Source organism: Panthera tigris, chromosome E3, assembly GCF_018350195.1.
Source record: "Panthera tigris isolate Pti1 chromosome E3, P.tigris_Pti1_mat1.1, whole genome shotgun sequence".
Lineage (NCBI taxonomy): Eukaryota > Metazoa > Chordata > Mammalia > Carnivora > Felidae > Panthera > Panthera tigris.
The window spans coordinates 22,928,690-22,952,344 of NC_056675.1; the positions used below are offsets into that span (position 1 = coordinate 22,928,690).

Consider the following 23,655-nt stretch of genomic DNA (forward strand, 5'->3'; position numbering starts at 1 on the left):
GGCTGGAAGGGGTCCTCGGAAGTGATGCGCCGAGAAGCCCACGTGTGCGGTTCCATCCCACATGGCGGTGCTTCTGAAGAGGCTGCTGCAGTCGGCGAGGCCCCCCGCGGCCTTGGGCCGCCTGGTAGGACGGCGCGAGGCCAGCATGGGCACTGATCCCGGGGCTGCAGTGCGGGTGCGGTTCGCCCCCAGCCCCACAGGTAACCTGGGCGGACGTGACGCTGTAGGTCGAAGTCCATCGTACCGTGTCCGCCCCCCGAATATTCCCGAACGAATCCCTTCCGGTCGAGTCAGACTGGGCGGGCAGCGCGACCCTATTTTGCAGGCGTAGAAGTAGGCCCACGAGCGTAATTTATTCACATTGCCAGGAAGTTCTTTGTGTTTATCGAACTGTACCATTACTTTCGGTCCCTTTTTCATGTATTCAATAAATGTTTATTGAGGACCAACAGTGTGCCAGCTATTGTTTTAGGCGTTGGGATGCCGTGGTCTCCAGGAACGTTTTTGGCTCTTGTTCTCAAGAAGCCTATCCTATAGTATACATTATAGCCGCGACAAATACGTGTAAAAATAACTGTAGTTTTAGTTACAGATGCCATAAAAGAAATGAAGCAGAGTAGGCGTCTGGGGGTTAGATAGGAAGCTCAAGAAGGGCGTGTTGAGGATGTAGCATTTGAATTGAGAACCAAAAGACAAGAAGTCTATGTATGTGAAGTCTATATGAAGTCCGTAAGAGGGACTTTAGGCAGAGGAAATTGCAGGTACAAAGGCCCTGTGGTTAATGTTGGCACTCAGCAAGCCAAAAGAATTAGGCAGAGGCTCACTGTATGCCCTAGTGGAGAGCTTGTCAGGGTGTCCCCACCATTTCCCCCCGGTTGTTTTTCTCACGGAGGCTTCCTTCTGCCCTCTCCACACTGAGCATTCCTCTCATTCAGAACCTGTGGGTCCACATGTAAGCCTTTGTGTCAAGATCCCACCTGCACAGAGTGACAGGATCTTTCCTGGCAGGCAGCAGTGTAGAGCCGGCCTCTCAGACCATGGTGACAGGACTGGTTTTTAATTTCTAATTGATTATGGATCAGTATTTTTATATAACCAACAGAAATGAGTTATTAAAAAGGACAAATATTGAAAGCATACAAAATATGAGCCTATTTCTATTGAATTCACCAAATATAAAATTACTGTGTCAAATTGCTGTTTCTAAATATTTTTTCTCAATTTCTGTACTTACTTGGTATGAACTGGCAGCAGTTTCTAGACCAGCAAGTGTCTGTACTTGGCTTTGCACAGCACTCACGTAGTGGTTGGGGGCCACAAGGTCTGAGATTGGCTGGGTCCAAATTGCCAGCTTTGCTGTTTGTTAGCTGTGTGACATGGGCAAATTGCATAACCTTCCTGAGCTTCTGAGTTTTACCTTCTGCCAAACAGGGCTAGTAATAGTTCCTGTCTTGTGGGTTTGAGCTAATGCAACTGAGGCACTTAGCAAGGTCTGGTATTAAGCACTTAATAAACAATATTCTCTATTATGATTATAGTTCTCCTTTTTTTTCTGATTTGCAGGAAAAGCCCATACAGAAAAGGCTGCTGACTACAGACAGATAAAACATACTGACTACAGACAGATTTATGAAACAACATAGGTCATTAATAGCTAAAATTAATTGAAGGGTATACTTTGACCAGCGCTTAGGTCACAACAGCCCTGTAAGGAAAGTTTCTTTTTTCTTTTCTTTTTTTTAAGTCTTAGCGGATGAGGAGATTGAAGCTCATACACATAAAGTAAAGTGCCCAAGGGATAGCAACTGGTAAATGGTGGATGCAGAATTTAAACCCAGATTGATTTGGTTTAAGCGGTCTTGCTTTCAACTACTGGACCCCTGTCTTCTGTCTTGGGGACCTCTGGTTTTGTGGTTGCCTTGTAATAACTAGCAGAAGGTCACACATAATCCGTGTTGAAGAAGTTTGCCTGATGCCAGAAGAGCCTTATGGGTCCCATGCTGCATCCTGAACCTGTAGATGCAGAGAGGCTCGTTATGGAGTCAGAGCCATGGCCTGGACCAAAGAAGATAAGATATTTTTTTTTCACCCAAGCACATCTTTGAATTTGTACATGTTAAATGGATGTGTGGTAATGGCTTCAGTGGATAATCCTCTGTCCTTATTTGGGTAAAACTTGGCCTTGAGGCAAATCTAAGTAGAACAGTGGGTGCAGTTAGGAAGAGTTGGAGTCTTTTTTTTTTTTTCCCACAAAATTACATGCTCTAAAACTTGGGTGGTCTTCTATTTCCAGAATGAGGGGCTAAAGAGGTTGACCACCCCTGCCCTCTCCTGTGGCAGTCTGTCTCGGTGTTGACTGGAAGGACGGGACAGGGGTAGCTGTTCCTTGAGCTTCGCTATTCACTGGGACGTCCTGGTACAAGGAGGGCTTACCTGCGTCTGGCTGAGGTGTGTCAGTTCATCTTCCCTGTCTTGACTGAGTGTTCTCTTCTTCTAGGCTTCTTGCACCTGGGTGGCCTACGCACTGCCTTATACAACTATATCTTTGCCAAGAAGCACCAGGGGAGCTTCATCCTCAGGCTGGAAGACACGGATCAGACCCGCCTTGTGCCTGGGGCAGCAGAGAATATTGAAGACATGCTGGAGTGGGCAGGTGAGGCGGTCAGGGAAAAAACCCTTCTCCAAGGGGGAAGTGGGAGCAGGGAAAGGAGCCAGTAGGCCTCACAGGGCCCAAGCTGGACAATGAGGAGTTCCTGGAGAGATAGGTGTATTTGTGCTGCCTCAGGAGGCACGTGCCCCCCCCAAAAAAGATGCTAAAGAAATGCTCTGAGGCTGTTTTGAGGTTCCTGTTCTTAGAGTGTCAGGTGCTACTGGGAACGGACAGGAAACACAGGCCAAGCATAAGATGGAATTGGAGAGGCGAGGCGTGTAGTGAGCAGAAGGCTCCAGCCCCTTGTTCCCATGTGGGAATGCTGGCCCAGCTTGTCCAACCTTCTGACTTCCAAGAGGAGCCAGAAATCCAGGTTTTCGTTACTGTTTTGTTTTTTTTTTTAATGAATACTTGCCATTGTTAAACTTGAACTCAGATTTTTTTTTTTTTTAAACACACTGTGTGAGCCAAACTAAATGTGTACAGCTTCTAAAGTCAGTCTTCTTATGGGAAGTTTAATCTGAAGGACTGCTAAACCCCAGGAAGACAAGGAGGAGTGTGTTTGTGTTCCCTGGGTCAACAATTGCTTACCTGTCAAGACAGGTACAACCAGTTAAGTTCTCCAAGGAAAAATACCAAAAATACCGAGACTTTTATGAGATGTGTATTTTAATCTGCAGTAAATTATTAACTAGACTTTGGGTTCCCAAAGCGCAGAAACTGATTTCATTTTTATCTTCTATTGTAGAACATTATGGCAGATGCTTAGTTGAGATTAGTTGAGTAAAGGAATTCATTCAAGGAGATCACTTATTGTAATTTAGGTCGTGTTCCAGCATTGAACAGAGACTCTGTTGTCAGTAATTGGAAGACAGATAAATTAATTCATTTTCACCATGATGTTAAGTGTTAATGTGTGCTATGGAGAAAAGGTTAACAGGTTAGAGAACTGACAGGGAGGGATGCTGTTTTAGACAGGGTGGTCTTCTCTGAGGAGGTGACATTAAAGCAGAGATCACACAAAGTGAGGGGCCAGCCCTGTGGCTACTTGCACGAAGACTGTTCAAAGACTGTATGCAGGGCACCTGGGTGGCTCAGTAGGTTCAGCACCCGACTCTTGGTTTTAGCTCAGGTCATGATCTCACGGTTTCATGAGTTCAAGCCCCACATCAGGCTCTGCGCTGGCAGCCTGCTTGAGATTCTCTCTCTCCCTCTCTCTCTCTGCCCTTCCCCCACTCGTGCTGTCTGTCTTTCTCAAAATAAATAAACTTAAAATTTTAAAGCAGGGCGTCTGGGTGGCTCAGTTGATTAAGCATCCGACTTCGGCACAGGTCATGATTTTGCAGTTCATAAGTATGAGCCCTGTGTTGGGCTCTGTGCTGACAGATTCTGTGTTTCCTTCGGATTCTGTGTTTCCTTCTCTCTCTGTTCCTCCCCCATTTGCACTCTGTCTCTCTGTCTCTGTCTCTCTCTCTCTCAAAAATAAAGATTAGAAAAAAATTATTTTTTTTTTAATTTAAAAAGCAGAGGGAATGGCAGATGTGAAGGCCCTGATGAAGGAAAGCATAGGGTGTATTAGAGGAGCAGCAAAGAGGCCAGCATGGCCCAAGGACTGTGACCAAGCAGAGGGACTAGAGATGTGAGGACAGAAGTTGGCCGGTACTGAACCTGCAGTACCAGGCAGGCCAGGATGAGAACTTGGATTTCACTGAGCGTCTGCTATATGTCAGCCACTGTCTGAACAGGAGGTCCAGGGGTGAAAGAGTCCTACCCTTGAAGCCCCTGGTGCAGCACGATTGTGTAAATGACGCCTGCAGCCCCTCAGCACAGCTTCCTCTCCGGTGTGGTGGAGAGGCAGAGCTGACTTCTGTGGCTTCTTAATTTAGGAGTCACCCTTTTTGTGTGTAATCGACATATAATTTACCTGACACGAAAGTCACCATTTCAAAGTCTACAAATCAGTGGTTTTTATTGAAAGCCGTTTAGGGTAGAAATACCACCATCCGGGGGCGCCTGGGTGGCGCAGTGGGTTAAGCATCCGACTTCAGCCAGGTCACGATCTCACGGTCCGTGAGTTCGAGCCCCGCGTCAGGCTCTGGGCTGATGGCTCGGAGCCTGGAGCCTGTTTCCGATTCTGTGTCTCCCTCTCTCTCTCTGCCCCTCCCCCGTTCATGCTCTGTCTCTCTCTGTCCCAAAAATAAATAAAAAAAAAAAAGTTGAAAAAAAAAAAAAAAAAAGAAAAGAAAGAAATACCACCATCCGGCTCTTTTGTGTCCCCTTTGTCTCTGCAGGAAGTGTATATTGGTTAAATCTGTCCTTTGTGACCTGAGGAAACCGGACCTTGGGCTGGAGCTGTGGCTTACAACAGATCGCATTTCATATAACGGCACCCATCGCAGTGGTTCTGCGTGTGTGCACCGGGCTGAGCGCTTTGAAAGTACCAGTGCGTCCCGTTCTTGCCACCGCCCCGCATGCTAGAGCATAGCTCCGCTTTGCGGGGAAGGAGGCTGAGGCAGTACAATCAGGGTGAAAAGCGTGGATTCTGTGGCCCCTGGCCTGGCTTCGAACGCATCTGTACTGCTTGCTGTTGGCCAAGTGATGTAACAGAGCCCCTCTGTGCCTCAGCGTCCGTACTGAATGGGGGTCACGATGGCGTCTACCTAGTAGGGTGGTTCTGAGGCTTGATGGAAGTCATGGGACATAAGAGCAGCCTGGCAGGTGCTTGGCACTGCGGCCCTCACCCGTCTTCAGGATCCCTTGTCACAGCTTCTCTGGCCAAGAACCAGGGGTCCAGCCAGGGCTGTGCCCTGAACCATACTTCGTTCTTTGGAGCCAGCTCTTCCGGGCCTGGGCTGCTTTCCCCCTCCCCAGGGAAAGGACAGACGGAGAGGAAGGGCAGTTGAGAGCGTGGACTATGGAGGTGACACACCCCTGTGACTCCTTATCTTTCAGGCCTCACAACCTTGAGCGCTTACCCTCTCTTGTCTTTCAACTGGTCACCTATAAAAGGGAAATCGCGACAGTAACGACCTTGAGGGTTGTTGTGAGGATTAAAAGCTTTACTGTATGCATAAGGCACACAGAACAGTGCTGAACTGGTGCTGTCAGCATCTTCATCGTTAGAATTTGGTGAGCATTCTCTGTTGCTGTGCCGCAGGCATCCCCCCAGACGAGAGCCCCCGCCGGGGAGGTCCAGCGGGGCCGTACCAGCAATCCCAGCGACTTGAGCTCTACGCCCGGGCCACGGAAGCGTTGCTGGAGTCCGGCGCTGCTTACCCCTGCTTCTGCTCACCACAGCGCCTGGAGCTCCTGAAGAAGGAGGCCCTGAGGAATCACCAGACGCCCCGGTGAGAGCCCCAGCCTGTCGAGGCTGCTTCCCCAAAGTCGCGTGTGTCCCTCGTCTGCATGACAGATTCCCCCCAAACTGTGGTCCCTGCACGGCCTCATTGGTCAGGAGTCTGGGCGCAGCTCTGCTGGCTCCCTTGGCTCAGAGTCTCTCTCAAAGCTGCAGTCAAGGTTTTGGCCAGGTTTGTGGTTTCCTCAAGACTGGCCTTGCAGAGGGTCCGCTTCCATTTCTCTCATGAGGCTGCTGGCTGACCGTGGGCTGCACTGGCTGTTGTGCGGAGATGCCAGTTCCTTGCCATGTGGGCCTGTCCACAGCGCAGCTCACAGCATAGCAGCTGGCCTCGCTGTGGGCAAGGTGGACAGAAAGCAAAAGAGAGCAAGACAGAAGCCAGTCTGTTTGTAACTGAACAGAGGAAGCAACATCTTGTCACTTGTGCCGCATTCTCTTCCCAAAAAGAAAGTTGTTAGGTCCAGCCCACACTCCAGGCAGGGGATGACACAAGGGCAGAAACACCGGAGGTGGGCATCACTGGGGCCATGTCAGAGCTGCCGACCACACTGGCTCTCAGGCAGTAGTAACACGTAAAGTAACTTCAATTATTTGTAATTCTGAGTAAGTAAAGTTTTTTTCAGAGGCAGAGAGATGTATATGCAAAGATCTCTCCTAACCCTAACTCTGGCCCCTCAATTTCTCTTTCTATAAACAACTGCAGTTAGAATTTTCTTTCTTTTTTTTTAACGTTTATTTTTAAATTTTTTTTAATGTTTATTTTTTGAGAGAGACAGCACAAGCAGGGAAGGGGCAGAGAGAGAGAGACACAGAATCCAAAGCAGGCTCCAGGCTCTGAGCTGTCAGCACAGCACTGACAGCTGTCAGCACAGCACTCACCAACTGAGTCACCCAGGCACCCCATATATTTATTTATTTTTGAGAGAGAGAGAGCACATGTGAGCTGGAGAGTGGCAGAGAGAGAAGGGGACAGAGGATCCAAAGCAGGCTCTGAGTTTACAGCAGAGAACTCAGTGTGGGGTTTGAACTCATGAAACGTGAGATCATGACCTGAGCTGAAGTCAGATGCTTAACCGGCTGAGCCACCCAGGTGCCCCTAGAATTTTCTTCTGTCTTCTCCAGAGACACTCAACGCATGTACCCTGATGAACACGTATTCTCTTCGCCATTCCAATGGCAGCACACAATATACGGATTGTGCAACTTACCGTTCCCACTTACCTTTTTTGAGGCTATCCAATCTATATAGGCCCACACATTTTTCTTATGCTTGCATGGTATTCCATTGTACAGATGTAACATCCGTTAAACAGTTTCTTACTCATGAATCTTGATGCCATTTCTAATCTGTAGTTATAATGAAAGAGCTGGGATGGATCATGTTGACATATGTTGTTGTGCACGTGTGCAGGGTGTTTGTTGGAGACCCTCCCAGATGAGGAATTGCAGGGCCAGTTTGGAGCTTTGATAGACACTGCCTGTGGCCCTTGACCACCTTGCTTCCCATCAGCAGTGGCATCAGGACATCTTGAGTTCCAGTTTATTTATTTACTTATTTATTTTTTAAAGAAATTAAAACAAAGTTTTTTTAAGTTTATTTAAGGAATCTCTACACCCAACGTGGGGCCCAAACTCATGACCACAAGATCAAGAGCCACATGCTCTTGCGACTGAGCCAGCCAAGTGCCCCGCCCCTTTTTAAGATAGGCTTCATGCCCAATGTGGGGCTTGAACTCACATCCTTAAAGTCAAGAGTCAAGCTCTCATGGGCACCCCCCACTGAGTTCCAGTTTAAATGAACTGTTTGGACAAGCATTGGATATTTGTATGAGGTCATGATATTCACTGCAGCTTTACTTTTTTGTCATAAATAGTCTACTTGTCTATTGGTAGGTTATTTTTTAAAATTATAGTCAAGTTCTGTTGTGGAATCCATGCAGCCGTTTATTAATTGAACACTTAGCTCTGTGTCAAGGAGTATATTTTCAAGCTTTACATTTCTGTGTCAGGATTCTTCGGGGACTAAGTAATGGAACACCCCTTTTAAAAGGGACAAACCATGCTAACTAACTTGGATGTAAATTAAAAAAATAAATAGATAAAATTTAAAAAAATTAATAAAAGGGACAAACCAGGGGCGTCCAGCTGGCTCAGCGGATGGAGCACGCGACTCTTGATCTTAGGGTCATGAGTTCAAGCCCCATATTGATGGTAGGGTTTACTTAAAAAAAAATAAAGAATAGGGGTGCCTGGGCGGCTCAGTTGGTTAAGCGGCCGACTTCAGCTCAGGTCATGATCTCCGGTCCATGAGTTCGAGCCCCGCATTGGGCTCTCTGCTGTTAGTGCAGAGCCTACTTCAGAGCCTCTGTCCCCTTCTCTTTCTGCCCCTTCCCAGCACTTGCACACAAGTGCTTGCTCACTGTCTCTCTCTCTTTCTCTCAAAAATAAATTTAAAAACAATAATAATAATAAAGAATTTAAAAGAGAGTGGGGGACAAATCAGAGCTTCTCATGCTCTAATGTGCAGACGACTTACCTGGGGATCTAGTTAACATGCAGATTCAGATTCACCAGGTCTGGGCTGAGGCCCGAGATGCTGCATTTCTGACTGGCTCCCAGGTGAGGCTGTTGCTAGGGATCCATAAACCATACTTGGAGTAGCCAGGGCATAAACCACACAGACATTTGTCACTTACTTTGCAGAAGTCTGGAGGTGGATGACTCAAGGATAAAACCAGCAGCTTCAAGACATCAGCGCTCTGTTGTGGCTTCTTCCCACCTCCCCTGCCCCACCCCCTACACTAGTTGCAAGTGGCTGCGGAGGCTGCAGGCATTCTGCCCTCACAGGACAACATCTGAAGGGCACAGGGGGAAAGCAGAGGAATTTTCCTCTTGTGGCTCTTTTGCTCTCAATTGGAGAGGCAATCTTTCCCCAGAGCCTAAGCCTCCCCTGCCTCTAGGCATACTTTTCTTTGAGTCTTAGGGACTAGAGTGGTCTGGCCTGGACCAGTTGCTGGCAAATGGGAATGGGATTGCATGATTGGCCACACCAGCTGTGATTCAACCCCCAGGACTAGGCATTTTGCTATTTCCTCATTAGCAAGGAAGAAGAGGGAGAGGCTGGCAGGTAGGCAGGCGCAAGTGTCTGCCACACTGTTACCAATTACTGTCTTCCCCAGACGTCACTCCGCTCCCTGTCCAGGACTGGAAACAGAGCTGGAGAAGTAGATGACTTGCCAAGGTCAGCCAACTATCAGAGACAAAGACGGAATTCAGTCTGTCTGTAGTCATCCTAACCTCTGTGACGCTCTGCTTTAACAGGTATGACAATCGGTGCCGGAACCTGAGCCAGGGGCAGGTGGCCCAGAAGCTAGCCACAGGCCCCAAACCTGCTATCCGCTTCCGCCTGGATGGGGAGGCACCAGCCTTCCAGGACCTGGTGTATGGCTGGAATCGGCATGAAGTAGCTAGTGTGGAGGGGGACCCGGTCATCCTGAAGAGCGATGGCTTTCCCACATATCACCTGGCATGCGTGGTGGACGACCACCACATGGGCATCAGCCACGTGCTGCGGGGCTCCGAGTGGCTGGTCTCCACCTCCAAGCATCTACTTCTGTACCAGGCCCTGGGCTGGCAACCACCTCGCTTTGCCCACCTGCCCCTGCTCCTCAATAGGGATGGCAGCAAGCTGTCCAAGAGGCAAGGAGACATTTTCCTGGAGCATTTTGCTGCTGCCGACTTCCTGCCAGATGCCTTGCTGGACATCATCACCAACTGTGGCTCCGGGTTTGCAGGTACCTGCCCACCTGGGAGTTTGCAGTGGGACCAGAGCAGTGAGGAGCTGGGGCTTTGGTTCAGGCCCACCTGGTCTTCAGGCCAGGCTGTGCCATATACTAGCTGCACGCTCTTGCCTAAATTCATTCTTTTCTCAACAGATGTTTATTGAGCCAGACGCTGTGTTAAGTGCTGGGGCTACAACAGTGAACTAGCTAAATGTAACCCCTGCCCGTAAGGAGCTTATGGTCTTTGAGCCTTCCCTGCCTTTCTATGAAATGGGGATAAGTGTTTACCTCATAGGGTTAAGTTAGGATTCACTGAGCTCATGAGTATGAGGCACCCAGTAAGGTATCTGCCACTCTGCCCAAAAACCGTAGATCTTATGGTTATTATAATTATATTACTCCCACTATGGCAAGTGTGGGTTCCAACAGAATTACTAAGACTGCTATGACCCTAGTGTATTCCAAACTGAGCCCTTATCCTTGGTCCAAGACTTAGAGCCCAAGGTTTAAAGAAGCAGCAAATTAGGATGACCTCTTTGTGGAGGGAATTTCTAGAAATGTGGCACTGGTAGTCTGCTTACCGTTTATTCTGCTCTTATCTCATTTACTCCTTAAAACAGTCTTTAGAGGATTAAATTATCCTTGCTGTTTATAAGAGAATTGTGAGGCTCAGACAGGTTTGATGACTTGGCAAAGCCATGCAGCCTGTAAGGGACCCGGCAGAGACTCCCTGTAGGCCTAGGCCTGGCCACGATGCCTGCTGACCGCATGGGACGGGGCTGCAGCTCTGGAGAAGCAGCTCCCCGTGCAGCGATTCTCCGCACTGCCTGAGGTTTGGAACCACCTGGGAAGCTTGGAAAGAATACTGATGCTCAGACGCCATCCCAAACCAGCAGAGTCAGAATCTCTGGGGCACAGCCAGTCAATGAGCATGCTGTTCCTGCAACCCACATCTTTGAGGGCAGTGAGAGTTGGTTTAGCCTGATTATTTTAAAAAAAATTTTTTAATGTTTATTTATTTACTTAGCATGAATGGAGGAGGGACAGAGAGAGAGACACACACACACACACACACACAGAATCCACAGCAGGCTTTGGATCTGAGCTGGCAGCACAGAGCCCAACATGGGGCTCTAACCCATGAACCGTGAGATCATATCCTGAGCCGAAGTTGGACGCTCAACTGACTAAGCTACCCGGGCACCCCTAGTCTGATTGTTTTCAAACTTGTTTTTCCTGAGTGACAGAACCCTTTCTGCAAATGAAAGCTCCTTCAAGGCCCGTGATCTATAAAAGAGAAGTTGAATCCCTTGGGTCAGAATGGAATGGGAAACCCAGAACGTGATCACCTAGCCTCCCTTGTGATTGAAAAGCGAGGGAGGGGGCTGAGGCTGGGCCTGCCTCCTTGCAGAGAACCAGATGGGCAGGACCCTGCCTGAGTTGATAACACAGTTTGACCTGACCCGGGTCACCTGCCACTCAGCCCTGTTGGACCTGGAGAAGCTCCCGGAATTTAACAGGTGAGTGGTGAAGCAGGGAGGCCGCTGGTACAAAAAGGCTTTCTTGCTAATGAGGGTACCCATGGCAGAGGGTCTAGTGGGCTTTGGAGTCACACGGACCTGATTTTTACTGTGGGCTCATGTGTCTGATGCTCCGTGAACACAGAGCATGTAAGTCTCCTAACCTCCTGGAGCCTCTGTTTCTTCCTCTCGAAAATGGGGCTAATAACAGTACTTACCTGTTGCGGTTGTTATAGGAGTTCAGTTAAATTAAACGTTGCATCAAGGTGTTGTACACACCCCCTGGCACATAAAAAGTGTTCTGTAAATGGTAGGTACTGTCTCTGTCATTACCATTATTTCTGGTCGTCCTTTGCATGGATTCTGTTAGCCATGGCCTAGAGAAAAGGGGCATCTTCGCCTTGGAATCCCCCCTTGCCCCCCCCCAACACAGTGACCGAGCACTGTCTCATGACACCTGTTTTACATTTCATGTAACTCTTCACTCAGAACTCTAAAGCCAGTTACAGTTCAGATCACTGTTGACATATCCATCTAAGGGCCTTGGTGGTAAAGCCAGCAGATAGATGTGTACTTAAGGGACAAGGGACTCAAGGATGCCGTCTCTTGAGCACTGGTTTGAGGACAGGCTCTCTGTGCTTTACTTGCATGAGCCCAGAGAATTCGCATTGACTGCAGGTATTGAAGGTTGTTACTTCATTTATCTCCCATCAGACATCAGATCAGTTGTCTGACTTTGCTGTCTTTTGCATAGAAGGAAATGACACATAGGGCAGTGTTCCATAACCAGCCCGTTCACGCAGCAAACGGCAGGCATCCCTTGAATGGGGTATTCACCAGTGAATGCAACTTGAACCCTACCGCCTGCCTTTCTTCCATGCCAGGGCAGCCTAGGGAGGGGACTGAGGACTGGTTAAGGCTTTGCTGCTCCCGAAGAGAGGGAGCAAGGCAGTTAGAAGAATTCTGGAAAGAAGAACATTGGAACTGACAAGAAAACCTGAACTTCTTGATTATGAGCCCTGGATTCAAACAGCTGTGCACTCTGAGCTTCAGATCCTATAAATCTGTGTTCTTGATCTCTGCCTTTTTGTGCCGGAGTCTCATGCTTTAAGCTATGCAAGGAGGCAGACACTTGTAGATTGTACCTTGTAAAGTCAGGTGCCTGTCGAGGCCAGCAGCCAGCACGGGGGTAGGTAGCAAGCCTGGGGAGAGGCACTGGGGAGCAGAGGCCCTGGCAAACTGGAGTGCTCTGTGCCTGTAAACCAGGCGGCCTCCACTCTGCTCCCGCTATTGAAGTGTGGGGCACGAGGGGCCTTTGCAGCCAGATCTTTTCTGATATCCCAAGAGAAGCCAGAAATCTCTGTTTTTATGTGATCTCTTCCTAGTTTAAAATGTTAGCTACTATCTTAGAAACACAACAGGATACCTGAGTTGCTTGGGGCTCTTAGGCTGACTTAGACCTTGGCCAGATCCCTTTCCTGTATGATCTGTTTCTGGGCTGTGGGAGGGACAGCTCATATAACGTGTCATTCTTCAAACCTTGTCTGCTCCCTTAGGGAGAGGGTTTGGAGGGGACTGGGAATGCCAGTGGCTGCACGGTCCCTTGGTTTCTCTTACAGGCTGCACCTGCGTCGGTTGGTGAGCAGTGAGACCCAGAGACGCCAGCTGGTGGGGAAGCTGCAGGCCCTGGTGGAGGAGACGTTCGGCAGCCAGCTGCGAGACAGGGATGTCCTGGACCCAGCCTACGTGGAGAGGATCATCCTGCTGAGACAGGTGTGGTGTCAGGGAGCTCCGGTGACTGAGGGAATGGGTGGCGCCCCCCTTCTTCCCTGTCTGCAGTGTTTTCAGCGACTGCCTCTTCCCCTAGGGTCACATTTGCCGCCTGCAGGATTTGGTCTCCCCAGCACATTCCTACCTGTGGACTCGCCCTGCCGTGGGCCGAGCGCAGCTGGGCGCCATCTCGGAGAAGGTGGACTTGATTGCTGAGCGTGTGCTGGGGTGAGTTGCTGCAGGCCAAGCTCAAGGCTCCGCCCCCGAGTTCCCTCTCCCTCCCAGGGCCCCCTTCCTCCAGGACTGGCTGCGGGGCCTGCCACACAACGCATGGCTAGTGACAGGGTCTTGGCAAGATGGTCACTCTGGTAGGGGGGCTTTCCCAGAGGAGCCAGACCCTCCCCAGAGAGGGCAGTGTGTTTGGGGTTGGGTTCACCTGGGTTCCCTGCCAGTGTTGCCGCTTACCCAGTCCTTTCTCCTGCCCAGGTGGCGTCACTATGGCACCTCTTTGAGCTTCCATTTCCTCACCCCTAACGTACAGATGCTACTACAGTCTTAACTGTACAGGAACAGAAATGCAACCAAAGCTGGCTTAAGCCCAGCCTAATTCAGGGGCCAAAAACATGTCACCAAGACCTTATTTTTCTCTCTGTCCCTTTGACCTTCTGTTCCACACTTCTCAATGCCGGCTACTCTTTCTGCAGAGACTCTGTATTGAGTAGATGGAGGGTGGGGCTCTCTACCAGACAAAGGAAATGACAGTGCTTACCCCATGAGGAAGTGGCGATCCAGGGCTAAAGAGCTTTTTCCATATCTCAAGGGTCCTGATGTCTCTAGATTCTGCTCTTGTCCACACGGTGCATGGTGGCTCATAGACCATCCATACTTTAGCCAGAAGAGGAAGGAGGAAAAAGGGAAGGGGATGGGACACTCCTACTCCTTACGGAACAGACTTAAAAGTTACACATTCGTCTCCACCTGTATCTCGCTGGCCAGAATGCCTATCTTATGGCCATGCCAAGCCAAAAGGGAGTCTGGAAAACTTTTTTTTTTTTTTTTTTTTTTAACTTGGCAGCCATGAGCCTGGCTAAAAATTTTATCACTATATATGAAAGGAAAAAAAGGAGAGCAGCCTCTCTCATGTCTGCGCCCTGTTTGTAAGACAGCTCCAACATCACAAAGCCTCAGCTGTGTCTTAAGATGAACTCTGACGGAACCCAATTAGCTACATTTTTCTCTCCGAACCAGTCACACGAGGCCTGGGGAATGTGATGTGCCGGTTGGCGTAGGTTAGCTCATCAACTCCTGGGCCGTAAATGGACCCCCAGCCAGGGCACATGAGCTGAGAATGGAAGCCAGGTAATTCCTCAAGGAGATTTGGGGTATCAGGAGAAAGGGAGGTGGATGCTGGGCAGCAAAACCCAGTGTCCATTTTACCTACCTCCTCCCACCTTTGTCATGAAGATGAAAGTAGGTCTTAAGCGTTTACTTACACATGCCTACAACTTGCTATTTTTTTTAATTTTTTTTTTTTTTTAACGTTTATTTATTTTTGAGACAGAGACACAGCATGAACGGGGGAGGGGCAGAGAGAGAGGGAGACACAGAATCGGAAGCAGGCTCCAGGCTCTGAGCCATCAGCCCAGAGCCCGACGCGGGGCTCGAACTCGCAGACCACGAGATCGTGACCTGAGCTGAAGTCGGACGCTTAACCGACTGAGCCACCCAGGCGCCCCACAACTTGCTATTTATATACATTAGGTCTGTATACGTATGTACACAGGGTGTGTGTGGATATGTGTATACACTGAAATTCACAGCCACCTAATAAAGTATCTGGTTAAAATGTTATCCCCATTTTATAGATGAGAAAATCAAGACACAGGCTAAGTAACTTGCCTAAAATAACAGTAAGTTGGAGGAGCAGGGATTCAAACCCAGGCGAGGTTGGGCCTAGAGGCCATACGCTTCTCTCCAAAGTGCTTGGACAGTGCCTGATATCTAGAAACCCTCAGTGTATTGTCATAATAAATAAACACCTGGAAATGATAAGAAAATCATGTGGCAAAAAATACAGTATGATACAAATAGTAGAAGAAGGTCTATGGCAAAAAGTATGTGTTCCCTCCTACTGCAGCCCCCAATAGAAATGTAGCCGCACTTAGCAGTTTCCTTTATGTAATGTCTGAGTATTCAGTGATATGGATATGTAACTCCATTTTTGTCTTTTTAAAATTTGAAATTTGATGTTTTGATTATGAAAACATTCAAACCTTTTTTTATGTTAATGTTTATTTATTTTTGAGAGAGAGAGAGTGCCCCCATTCAGACCTCTTAAACCTGAGTTTAAAAGCTAGAAAGTGTGAGGCACCTGGGTAGCTCAGTTGGTTAAACGTCTGGCTTCAGCTCAGGTCAGGACTTGCAGTTCATGAGTTCGAGCCCCGCATCGGGCTCTGTGCTGACATCTCAGAGCCCGGAGCCTACTTTGGATTCTGTGTCTCCCTCTTTCTGCCCCTTCCCTGCTCACGCTCTGTCTCTGTCTCAAAAATAAGTAAACGTTAAAAAAAATTTTTTTAAACCTAGGAAGTATAAAAAAGGTAGATATTGGGAAATCCAGTTTTATCCTTGTCCCCCATCTGTTCAGTTCCAGAACTGTCTGCGCATTTCTACCCTTTTTAATTATATCTAAACGATCCTTCTTTTTTACACAAAAATACGGTAACACTGTTCTGTGTCTTTTGATTTGTTTGTTTCACTTAACATATCTGTAGATCTGCCCAGTCCTTAGAATCCTCATTATTTTCTACAGCTACACTTAGGCCATTATTGTACCACTTTACGATAATTTATTTAACTCATTTCCTATTGATGGACATTTGGATTGCTTCCAAATTTTGCTGTTATAAACAACGCTATAGTGAATAGCCACATATAGACATCATTAATCGGGTTTGCATTTATATCTCTAGGATAAATTCCCAAGAGTCATTATTACAATACTCCTTTAATTTAGGGCATTCCACAATAGGAGCTCTTAGTGCTAATTCACCAGGACCATTGCCTTAACTCCACATCCCTGCCATGGGGTTAGATTTCAGAGACACTCTGGGGCTCCCACTTAGGACAGGAAAACTGACACCCAAGTGTTCTGAAGCTGCCAGATTTCTTAGAAGTCCCTTCTGTACCCACGCCAAGCTCTGGGCCAGCTCTAATGTGTCCTGAGCTGCCATTGCCTGTGGCCTGTCCCTCTTCTACCAGCTCCTTAGCAGCCTGCTTCCCCACAGTGGCATAGAGGAGAGTTCCTATGTTTTCCCATGGTAAATTTTAACAACTTTTTTTTAAGTAGGTTTCATGCCCAACATGGATCTTAAACTCATGACCCTGAGATTGGGTCGCATGCTCTACTGACCAAGCCAGCCAGGCACCCCATTTTCCACATTAAAATTTTTTTTTCTTAAGTTTATTTATTTATTTTGGGAGAGAAAGAGCATGAACTGGGGAGGGAGGGAGAGAGAGAGAGAGGGAGAGGGAGACAGAGAATCCCAAACAGGCTCCGCACTGTCAGCCAGGAGCCCAGAGTGGGGCTCAAACCCTTAAACTGTGAGATCATGAGCTGAGCTGAGATTAAGAGTCAGATGCTCAACTGACTGAGCCAGCCAGGGGCCCCTCCGTGTTAAATTTTATATTTTCTGTATTTTATCTTTTGGATATAGGAATAATAATAAGCACGTGGCCGAGTTAATGATGCAATAAGCATGGTTATTTTTGCCTCCTGTTGAAACTCAGTGGCTCAGAATCCAGAGTTAGTAAGGGAATCTGTCGGTACCAAGAGGCAGTTTCTTCCCATTACTTATGAGCACGGGTCCCCCAGCCAATCACCCTCCACGTGAAGCCTATCAGTGGCAGGGGACTGTCTGGACCCCATTGAGCACGGGCAGTACCCCAGTTGGCATTGTGGACCATCCGCACCAGTGGAACTGTCCAGGCCCTCTGCAGTATTTCCACTTTGGAATTTCTGTAAGAGCTGAGGGGGACTGAGAAGGTGCTGTAAAATACAGGCCCACCCACCCTGCTCCCGTCCATTGCTCTAGCTCAGAGATTAACAATTTTTTTAAATGTTTATTATTTATTTTTGAGAGAGAGAGAGAGCAGGGGAGGGTTAGAAAGAAAGGGAGACACAGAATCCAAAGCAGGCTCCAGGCTCTGAGCTGTCAGTACAGAGCCCGACGTGGGGCTTGAGCTCATGAACCATGAGATCATGACCTGAGCCAAAGTTGGACACCCAACCAACTGAGCCACCAGGTGCCGCTCCAACTCAGAAATTTTTTATTTTATTTTATTTCTTTTTTTTTTTTTTTTTTTGGCAAGTCAAGCTCTAACTGAATGGGGAATCTCTCTTGAAACTCAAAACACACTGGTGAGAGAGGATCTCAGCTGGCTACCAGCAAAGCAGAGGGCGATTGTTGGCCTATTGGATTTTATTATTATTTTCTAAACATTTATGCTTTTTTTTAACTCATTAAGCTTTTTTAACTTTCTTTAACTTTTTAACTAAAAAAGTTTTTAAGTTTATTTGTTTTGAGAGAGAGAGTGCAAGCTGGGGAGAGGTAGGGAGAGAGGGGGAAAGAGAGAATCCCAAGCAGACTCCGCACCGCCAGCATGGAGCCCGATGTGGGGCTCAAACTCACAAACGGTGAGATCATGACCTGAGCCAAAATTTAGAGTTGGACGCTCATCTGAGTGAGCTACCCAGGTGCCCCTGGCCTACTGGATTTTAGATCCTTAAGTGCTTCAACTTGTGGGCAAAGAATGTTTGTAGCAAGAGGTGGGCGCCAGGCTGGCTGATGCAGCAGCCTGTGCTCTGGTGGGCCCAGGCAGCCGGCACCATAACCCTGTTCTACTTTGAGAACTGCTTCATGCTGGCCAACGTCCCGACTTTGTCACCTACAGGTGCAGTGGCCTATCAGAGTGCAAGCCCTTCTGGGAGTGCACACAGGCTGGGGTCACCTACTTCTTCATGCAGCTGTGCAAGGTGCTGTTCCTGGCCATCTTTTCCCATCTGGGAAGGTGGCATCTGTGACTTTATTGGGGAGTTCATAAAGGCCAGCATGGATGTAGCAGATCGGATAGACCTAAATTTTGTCGTGTCCCAGAATACAGGCAGGTGGGGAGTTCAAGATCATGGTTGTTGCCCTAAAAATTTTTTTTAAAGAATGATTGTAGGGGCACCTGGGTGGCTCAACTGGTTAGGCATCCAACTTCAGCTCAGGTCATGATCTCACGGTTTGTGAGTTGGAGCCCTACATTGGGCTCTGTACTGACAGCTTGGAGCCTGGAGCCTGTTTCGGAATCTCTCTCTCTCTCTCTCTCTCTCTCTCTCTCTGTCTGTCTCTCAAAAATAGAGAAACATTTAAAAAAATTAAAATAAGATAAAAGAATGATTGTAGCAGGTTGGTGGCAGTACTGTTACTGGAGCCGGGGTCTCCCGAAGTCTCTTTCTTTCTGCCCTTCTGTGCTACAAGCCCTCTCCCCTGCCCAAAGAGTCTCCCCTCTGCCAATCCTAAAGCTGTGTTTCAAGTAAGTTCACAGAGGGCTTCATTCTTCCATCCTATGTCTAACCTGTTCTGAGTTTGTTTTTAGATTCTCTTGCAATGTTTCTGAGCTCTTGGATATAATAAATATTAGCTAATGTTTAATTTCTTTAAAAAAATTTTTTTTTAATGTTTGTTGATTTTTTTGAGAGAGAGAGAGACAGAATGTGAGTGGGGGAGGGTCAGAGAGAGAGGGAGACATAGAATCCAAAGCAGGCTTCAGGCTCCGAGCTGTCAGCACAGAGCCTGATTTGGGGCTCGAACACATGAATCGTGAGATCATGACCTGAGCCAAAGTCAGACACTCAGCTGACTGAGCCACCCAGGCACCCCGCTAATGTTTAATTTCTAAATGAAATACAAGATCTAGTGTTTCAGACTAGAAAAACTAGTCTGAAACACTAGTTTCTAGTGTTACTGTCTATTCAAGCCACGTACTTAGTGCCTAACAAGTTTGAACTCAGCCCCACCATAGCCCTGTGAGTTACAGACACTATTATTATCCCCACTTTATAGATGAGAAAACTGAGGCATAGCGATCACATGACCTTGAGGTAGAAATTAGTAAATCCTCTTACTGTGGTACCATCTGCGTTTTCCTGTATTGTGCTTGGATTATCTATGTATTTGCTTCCTTAGTTGTTTTTTTTGTTTTGTTTTTTTTCTCAAATTGGAAAGGGATGGGGATCTTCTTCCTTCCCTTCTCCCCCAAGCAGACTTGAACACTGGTTGTGAATGTTAATCTTCAGAAATCCTCCCTCTTACCTACTTGCCGCTGGCCCATGCAGGCCCTCATAGACTGGCTCTTTTCTAGGCTTTTATTTATTTATTTAAGTTTATTTACCTTCTTTTAGTAATCTCTGCACCTGACATGGGGCTCAAACTCACAACCCCTAGATGAAGAGTTGCATGCTCTTCCCACTGAGCCAGCCAGGCGCCCCTCTTTTCTAGGCTTTTAGAAGGACCCGATATGAGCTTAACTCAGGACGTGCTGAGTGGAGAACTGAAGAAGGTATCAGAAGGTCTGGAGGGGACCAAACACAGCAACGTGATGCAAGTCCTCCGAGTGGCCCTCAGTGGACAGCGGGTAAGTGGGCAGATGGGCTGGACTGTTCCCTGGAGCCCCTCATTTATCCATTCAGCTGACATTCAATGGCAGTCATGCTCTGGTTTGGGGGTACAAAGACAAATGAAACACGATCACTCCCTTCAGTCTCTCAGCAGATAGTATTTATGGAAGCACCTACTATGCAGAAGCACCGTTCTGGGTACAGTGGGCACAGTAGTGAATGAAACATGCACTCTCCCTGCCTGCCTGGAGCTGGCGGTTGATGGGGGGCCAATAGACATATCACCACGGGAAAACACGCTCCTGGGACCCATCCTTGGCCACGGAAAGTAAAGACAACGCAATGCTAACTGTGCCCCTTCAGACGCAGGCAGCGGCACTGGGGTTGGCCTGGGGTGTAGCGCCTGCAGACTGGGGCTGAGCTTTAGTTCTTTAGGCAGTATAAGGCAATAAGGCAGTTTCTCTTTTTGTTCTTAGCAAGGACCTCCGGTAGCTGAGATGATGGTGTCCTTGGGAGCGAAGGAAGTACGGGAACGGATACAGAAGGTGCTTTCCAGCTAGAGAGAAGATAAGACAGAGAAAGAGGCAGCCCTAGGAACCTGGACATGCATGGAAATTGCCTTCAGAGCAAAGCAGAAGGGGCCTGGGGTCCATCAGGAAGCTCACAGAAGGAATCCCGAGTGGAAACGGTCTCTGGGTGCACCCAGTGCGTTTATGGCTTCCTCTCACCTCGTGCTTGCTTCTGACACCACATTACACAGCACAGGTTAGGAGCTGGTTCACGAGGGCTTGTGTCATATTCAGCTCAGGCTCCCGTAATGGCTTAAACAAGAGAAAGTTACTTCCTCACAGTTCTGGAGTCTGGAAGTCCCAAGTTCAAGGTGTCAGCAGATGTGGCTTCCCAGAGGCCTCTCTCCTTGGCTTGCCATTGGCCACCTTCTCTCTGTGTCCTCACATGGTCTTTCCTCAGTGTGTGCTCTTGGTGTCTCTCTGGGTGTTCAGATCTCTTCTTATGAGGACACGGGTCAGATTGGATTAAGGCCTACCCTCATGGCCCAATTTTAACTTACCTCTTTAGAAGTCCTGTCTCCACACACAGTCACATTCTCAGGTCCTGGGGGTTAGGGCTTCGGCACAGGAGTGTTGAGGGGATGCAGTGCAGCCCCTAACAGCTTGGCATCTCCCTGGACTCACGGGTCGCAGTGTTCAGGCCCCGCTTGTAGGTGAAGCAGTAAAAGATGAATGACACCAGCAGGGCCGAACTGGATGGCAGACTCTCTGGGGCTTGTAAAAGAAGTGACCGTCTGCCGAGGGTGAGCACTACGCTTTATGCCACTCTTAAACACTCTGCTTTGTCCTTGTATTCGGGCGCCTGTGTCTCCTTCTCTAAAGGCCCTTTTTTCCTCTTTTCTAGTTCTCCAGACCTGGTCCTCGGACTGGAGACCTTCATCCCCTCTGTTTTACACCTTTTTCTTCATACCTACCTCCTCCTTCTGCCCATTCTTGTAAGTCATTGTCTGCGGGTTTCTGAAATAAGATGTTCTTTTTTTTTTTTTTTTTAACTTTTATTTATTTAAGTAATCTCTGCACCCACCATGGGGCTTGAACCCACAACCCCGAGATCAAGAGTCACATGCTCTTCCGACTGAGCCAGCCAGGTGCCCCTGAAATAGGTGTTTTCATTGGGGTGAATAGGAATAGCTAAAGAGAAAGGAGGATCATGTATGCCTATAAAAGCTGTACTGGAAAAATAAAATAAAAATTTGAAAAAGACCCTGCTGGGGCTCCTAAGTTTTTCCTGTGTGGCGGCCAGCCTCCAAAATGTCCCCCAGTCATTCCGCCGTCCTAGAAGTCACATTGAGTAGGGCCGACTTGTGATGCCTCGTGGCTTCTGTCTTATCCTCTTGGATCCCTTGCTTTGTGGGAAGCCAACTTCCACATCACAAAGACACTCGGGCAGCCCTCTGGAGACATCCATGGGACAGGGAACTGAGACTTCCTGCCCGCAGCCATGTGAGTGAGTCATCTTGGAAGCAGGTCTTCCAAGCCCCGGTCAGATGTTCAGACACCATCCTCCATGAAAGATCCTGAGCCAGAACCACTCAGCAAAGTTGCTCCTGAGTTTTGGACACACACAGGTTATAAGATAATAAACGTTTATGGCCTCAAGTCACTTGGTTTAGGGATAGTTTGTCACCCAGCAATAGATAGCCTTTTGCCCAGGAGAGTAGGGAAAGGGGATTCAGGGTTTGTTACGCTTTGCGCAGTCCTAGTCTTCGCTTCAAAAAATACATCAGATGAAGTTCTTTGGTTGCAAGTAATAGAAACCAACTCTGCCAAACATAAGTTGATTGGAGACTACGGGTTTATGGAGAGTTTAAGTCTGTGGGAGAGTCAAGGAATCTATGAGAAAGCCAAAGAATCAGGGCTTGGAAAAGACAGGAATCGAGGGCGCTCTGGTTATCGAGGCAGCAGGAGCTAATGGCCAGTCTTGTTCTTCAGTGGGGATGTCTGAATCTCGGCTAGTTTTTTTGTTGCTGTGGTTTGTTTCCCTACTGTGTTTTCTCTTTTAGTTCTGGATGACTCATCTAAAGATTTTGATTTTTTTTTTTTAATTTTATTTATTTTAAGTAATCTCTACACCCAAGGTGGGGCTCAAACTCACAACCTGGAGATCAAGAATTGCATGCTCTTCTAACTGAGCCACCCAGGTGTCTCTAAAAGATTTAGATTCTAAAAAGAGAGTGTCTTCGGGAGCCTGGGTGGCTCAGTCGGTTAAGCCTCTGACTCTTGATTTCAGCTCAGGTCATGATCTCACGGTTCGTGAGTTCGAGCCCCGCATCAGGCTCTGCTCTGACAGCACGGAGCCTGCTTGGGATTCTGTCTCCCTTTTTCTCTGTCTCTCCCTTGCTTGTTCTCTTTTTCTTTCAAAATAAATAAAAATAAAGTAAAAAAAATAAAGAGAGAATGTCTTTTTAGACACCAGTGGTTAGAACTAACTGTGATTGTGTTGCCATTTGTTAGCCAGGAATAGGTAGTCCCTCAAGAATTATATCCAATGCAGGAAGAGTCATCCCCAAGGAAAAGTAGGAAGCTTTTTCCAGAAGAAGGGGTAATGAAGAAACAACAGGTATTTCCCACAGAAGGAGATGCAGAATACTAATACCTAGGGTTTATCGTGCACATATGTGAGCCTCGACCACTGCTGTGCCTCATATTATGCTGGTAAACATTGTAGTCCATCCTTACTCAATTTCCAGAACCACATGAGGAAGGTAGTCTCATATCTGTGTTACAGGTAGGGAAACTGAGGCACAGAAGTGTTGATGAACTGTTCTGAGGTTATAGTATGAGGCAAAGCAAGGATTTAAACTCAGGCTTATGACAACCCAGAGCCCAAGGTCAACTCCTTACTGAGTGATACATCAGAGCTTCTGTTTCTATGACACACAGGATGGTTACAAGGAACTCTGGCTCGTGAGTTGATAAAGCTGCTGCCACGTCCTCAGTTGGAGGAAGCCTGGGTTTTCAGACTGGGGGTTTTGCTCAAGACCGTGGGTGTGTGTGAAGGGATGTCACACATTTGAAATAACCTCAAGTCCATCCCCCAGCACTTTTGAGAGCACGGTGAAGTGGTAAAGGCCACAGAGGCCAACTGTCTAGACTCAAAACCCAGTTCTACTGCCTACTTACCATATCTGCTTTATCTCAGTTTCCTCATCTGTAAAATGGGGATGACAATTGTTCGTGTCTCAGAGTGGTAAGGGTTAAAATAGATGATGTATGTAAAGTTCTTAAAACTGCCTGGCACTTAAATGTTATCAATTACCGTTGTCACCACCACTGGTAATTTCATTCTTAGAAATGGTGATCTTGGTTGCAAAACCTAGAAACACACTCAGACTAATTTAAGCCACA

The 23,655-nt window shown here is 47.7% G+C and overlaps 1 protein-coding gene across 1 annotated transcript; it reads left to right on the top strand.

Moving 5' to 3' along the window:
• Positions 1 to 20: 20 nt before the first annotated feature.
• EARS2 (glutamyl-tRNA synthetase 2, mitochondrial) lies at positions 21 to 20,632 on the top strand. Its single transcript, XM_007084095.3, has 9 exons — positions 21 to 200; positions 2,498 to 2,653; positions 5,808 to 5,997; positions 9,327 to 9,799; positions 11,199 to 11,307; positions 12,927 to 13,080; positions 13,175 to 13,305; positions 19,620 to 19,755; positions 20,215 to 20,632. Exons 1-9 carry the CDS (start codon positions 62 to 64, stop codon positions 20,296 to 20,298), a joined length of 1,572 nt encoding a protein of 523 aa, XP_007084157.1. The 5' UTR covers positions 21 to 61; the 3' UTR covers positions 20,299 to 20,632.
• Positions 20,633 to 23,655: the final 3,023 nt, after the last annotated feature.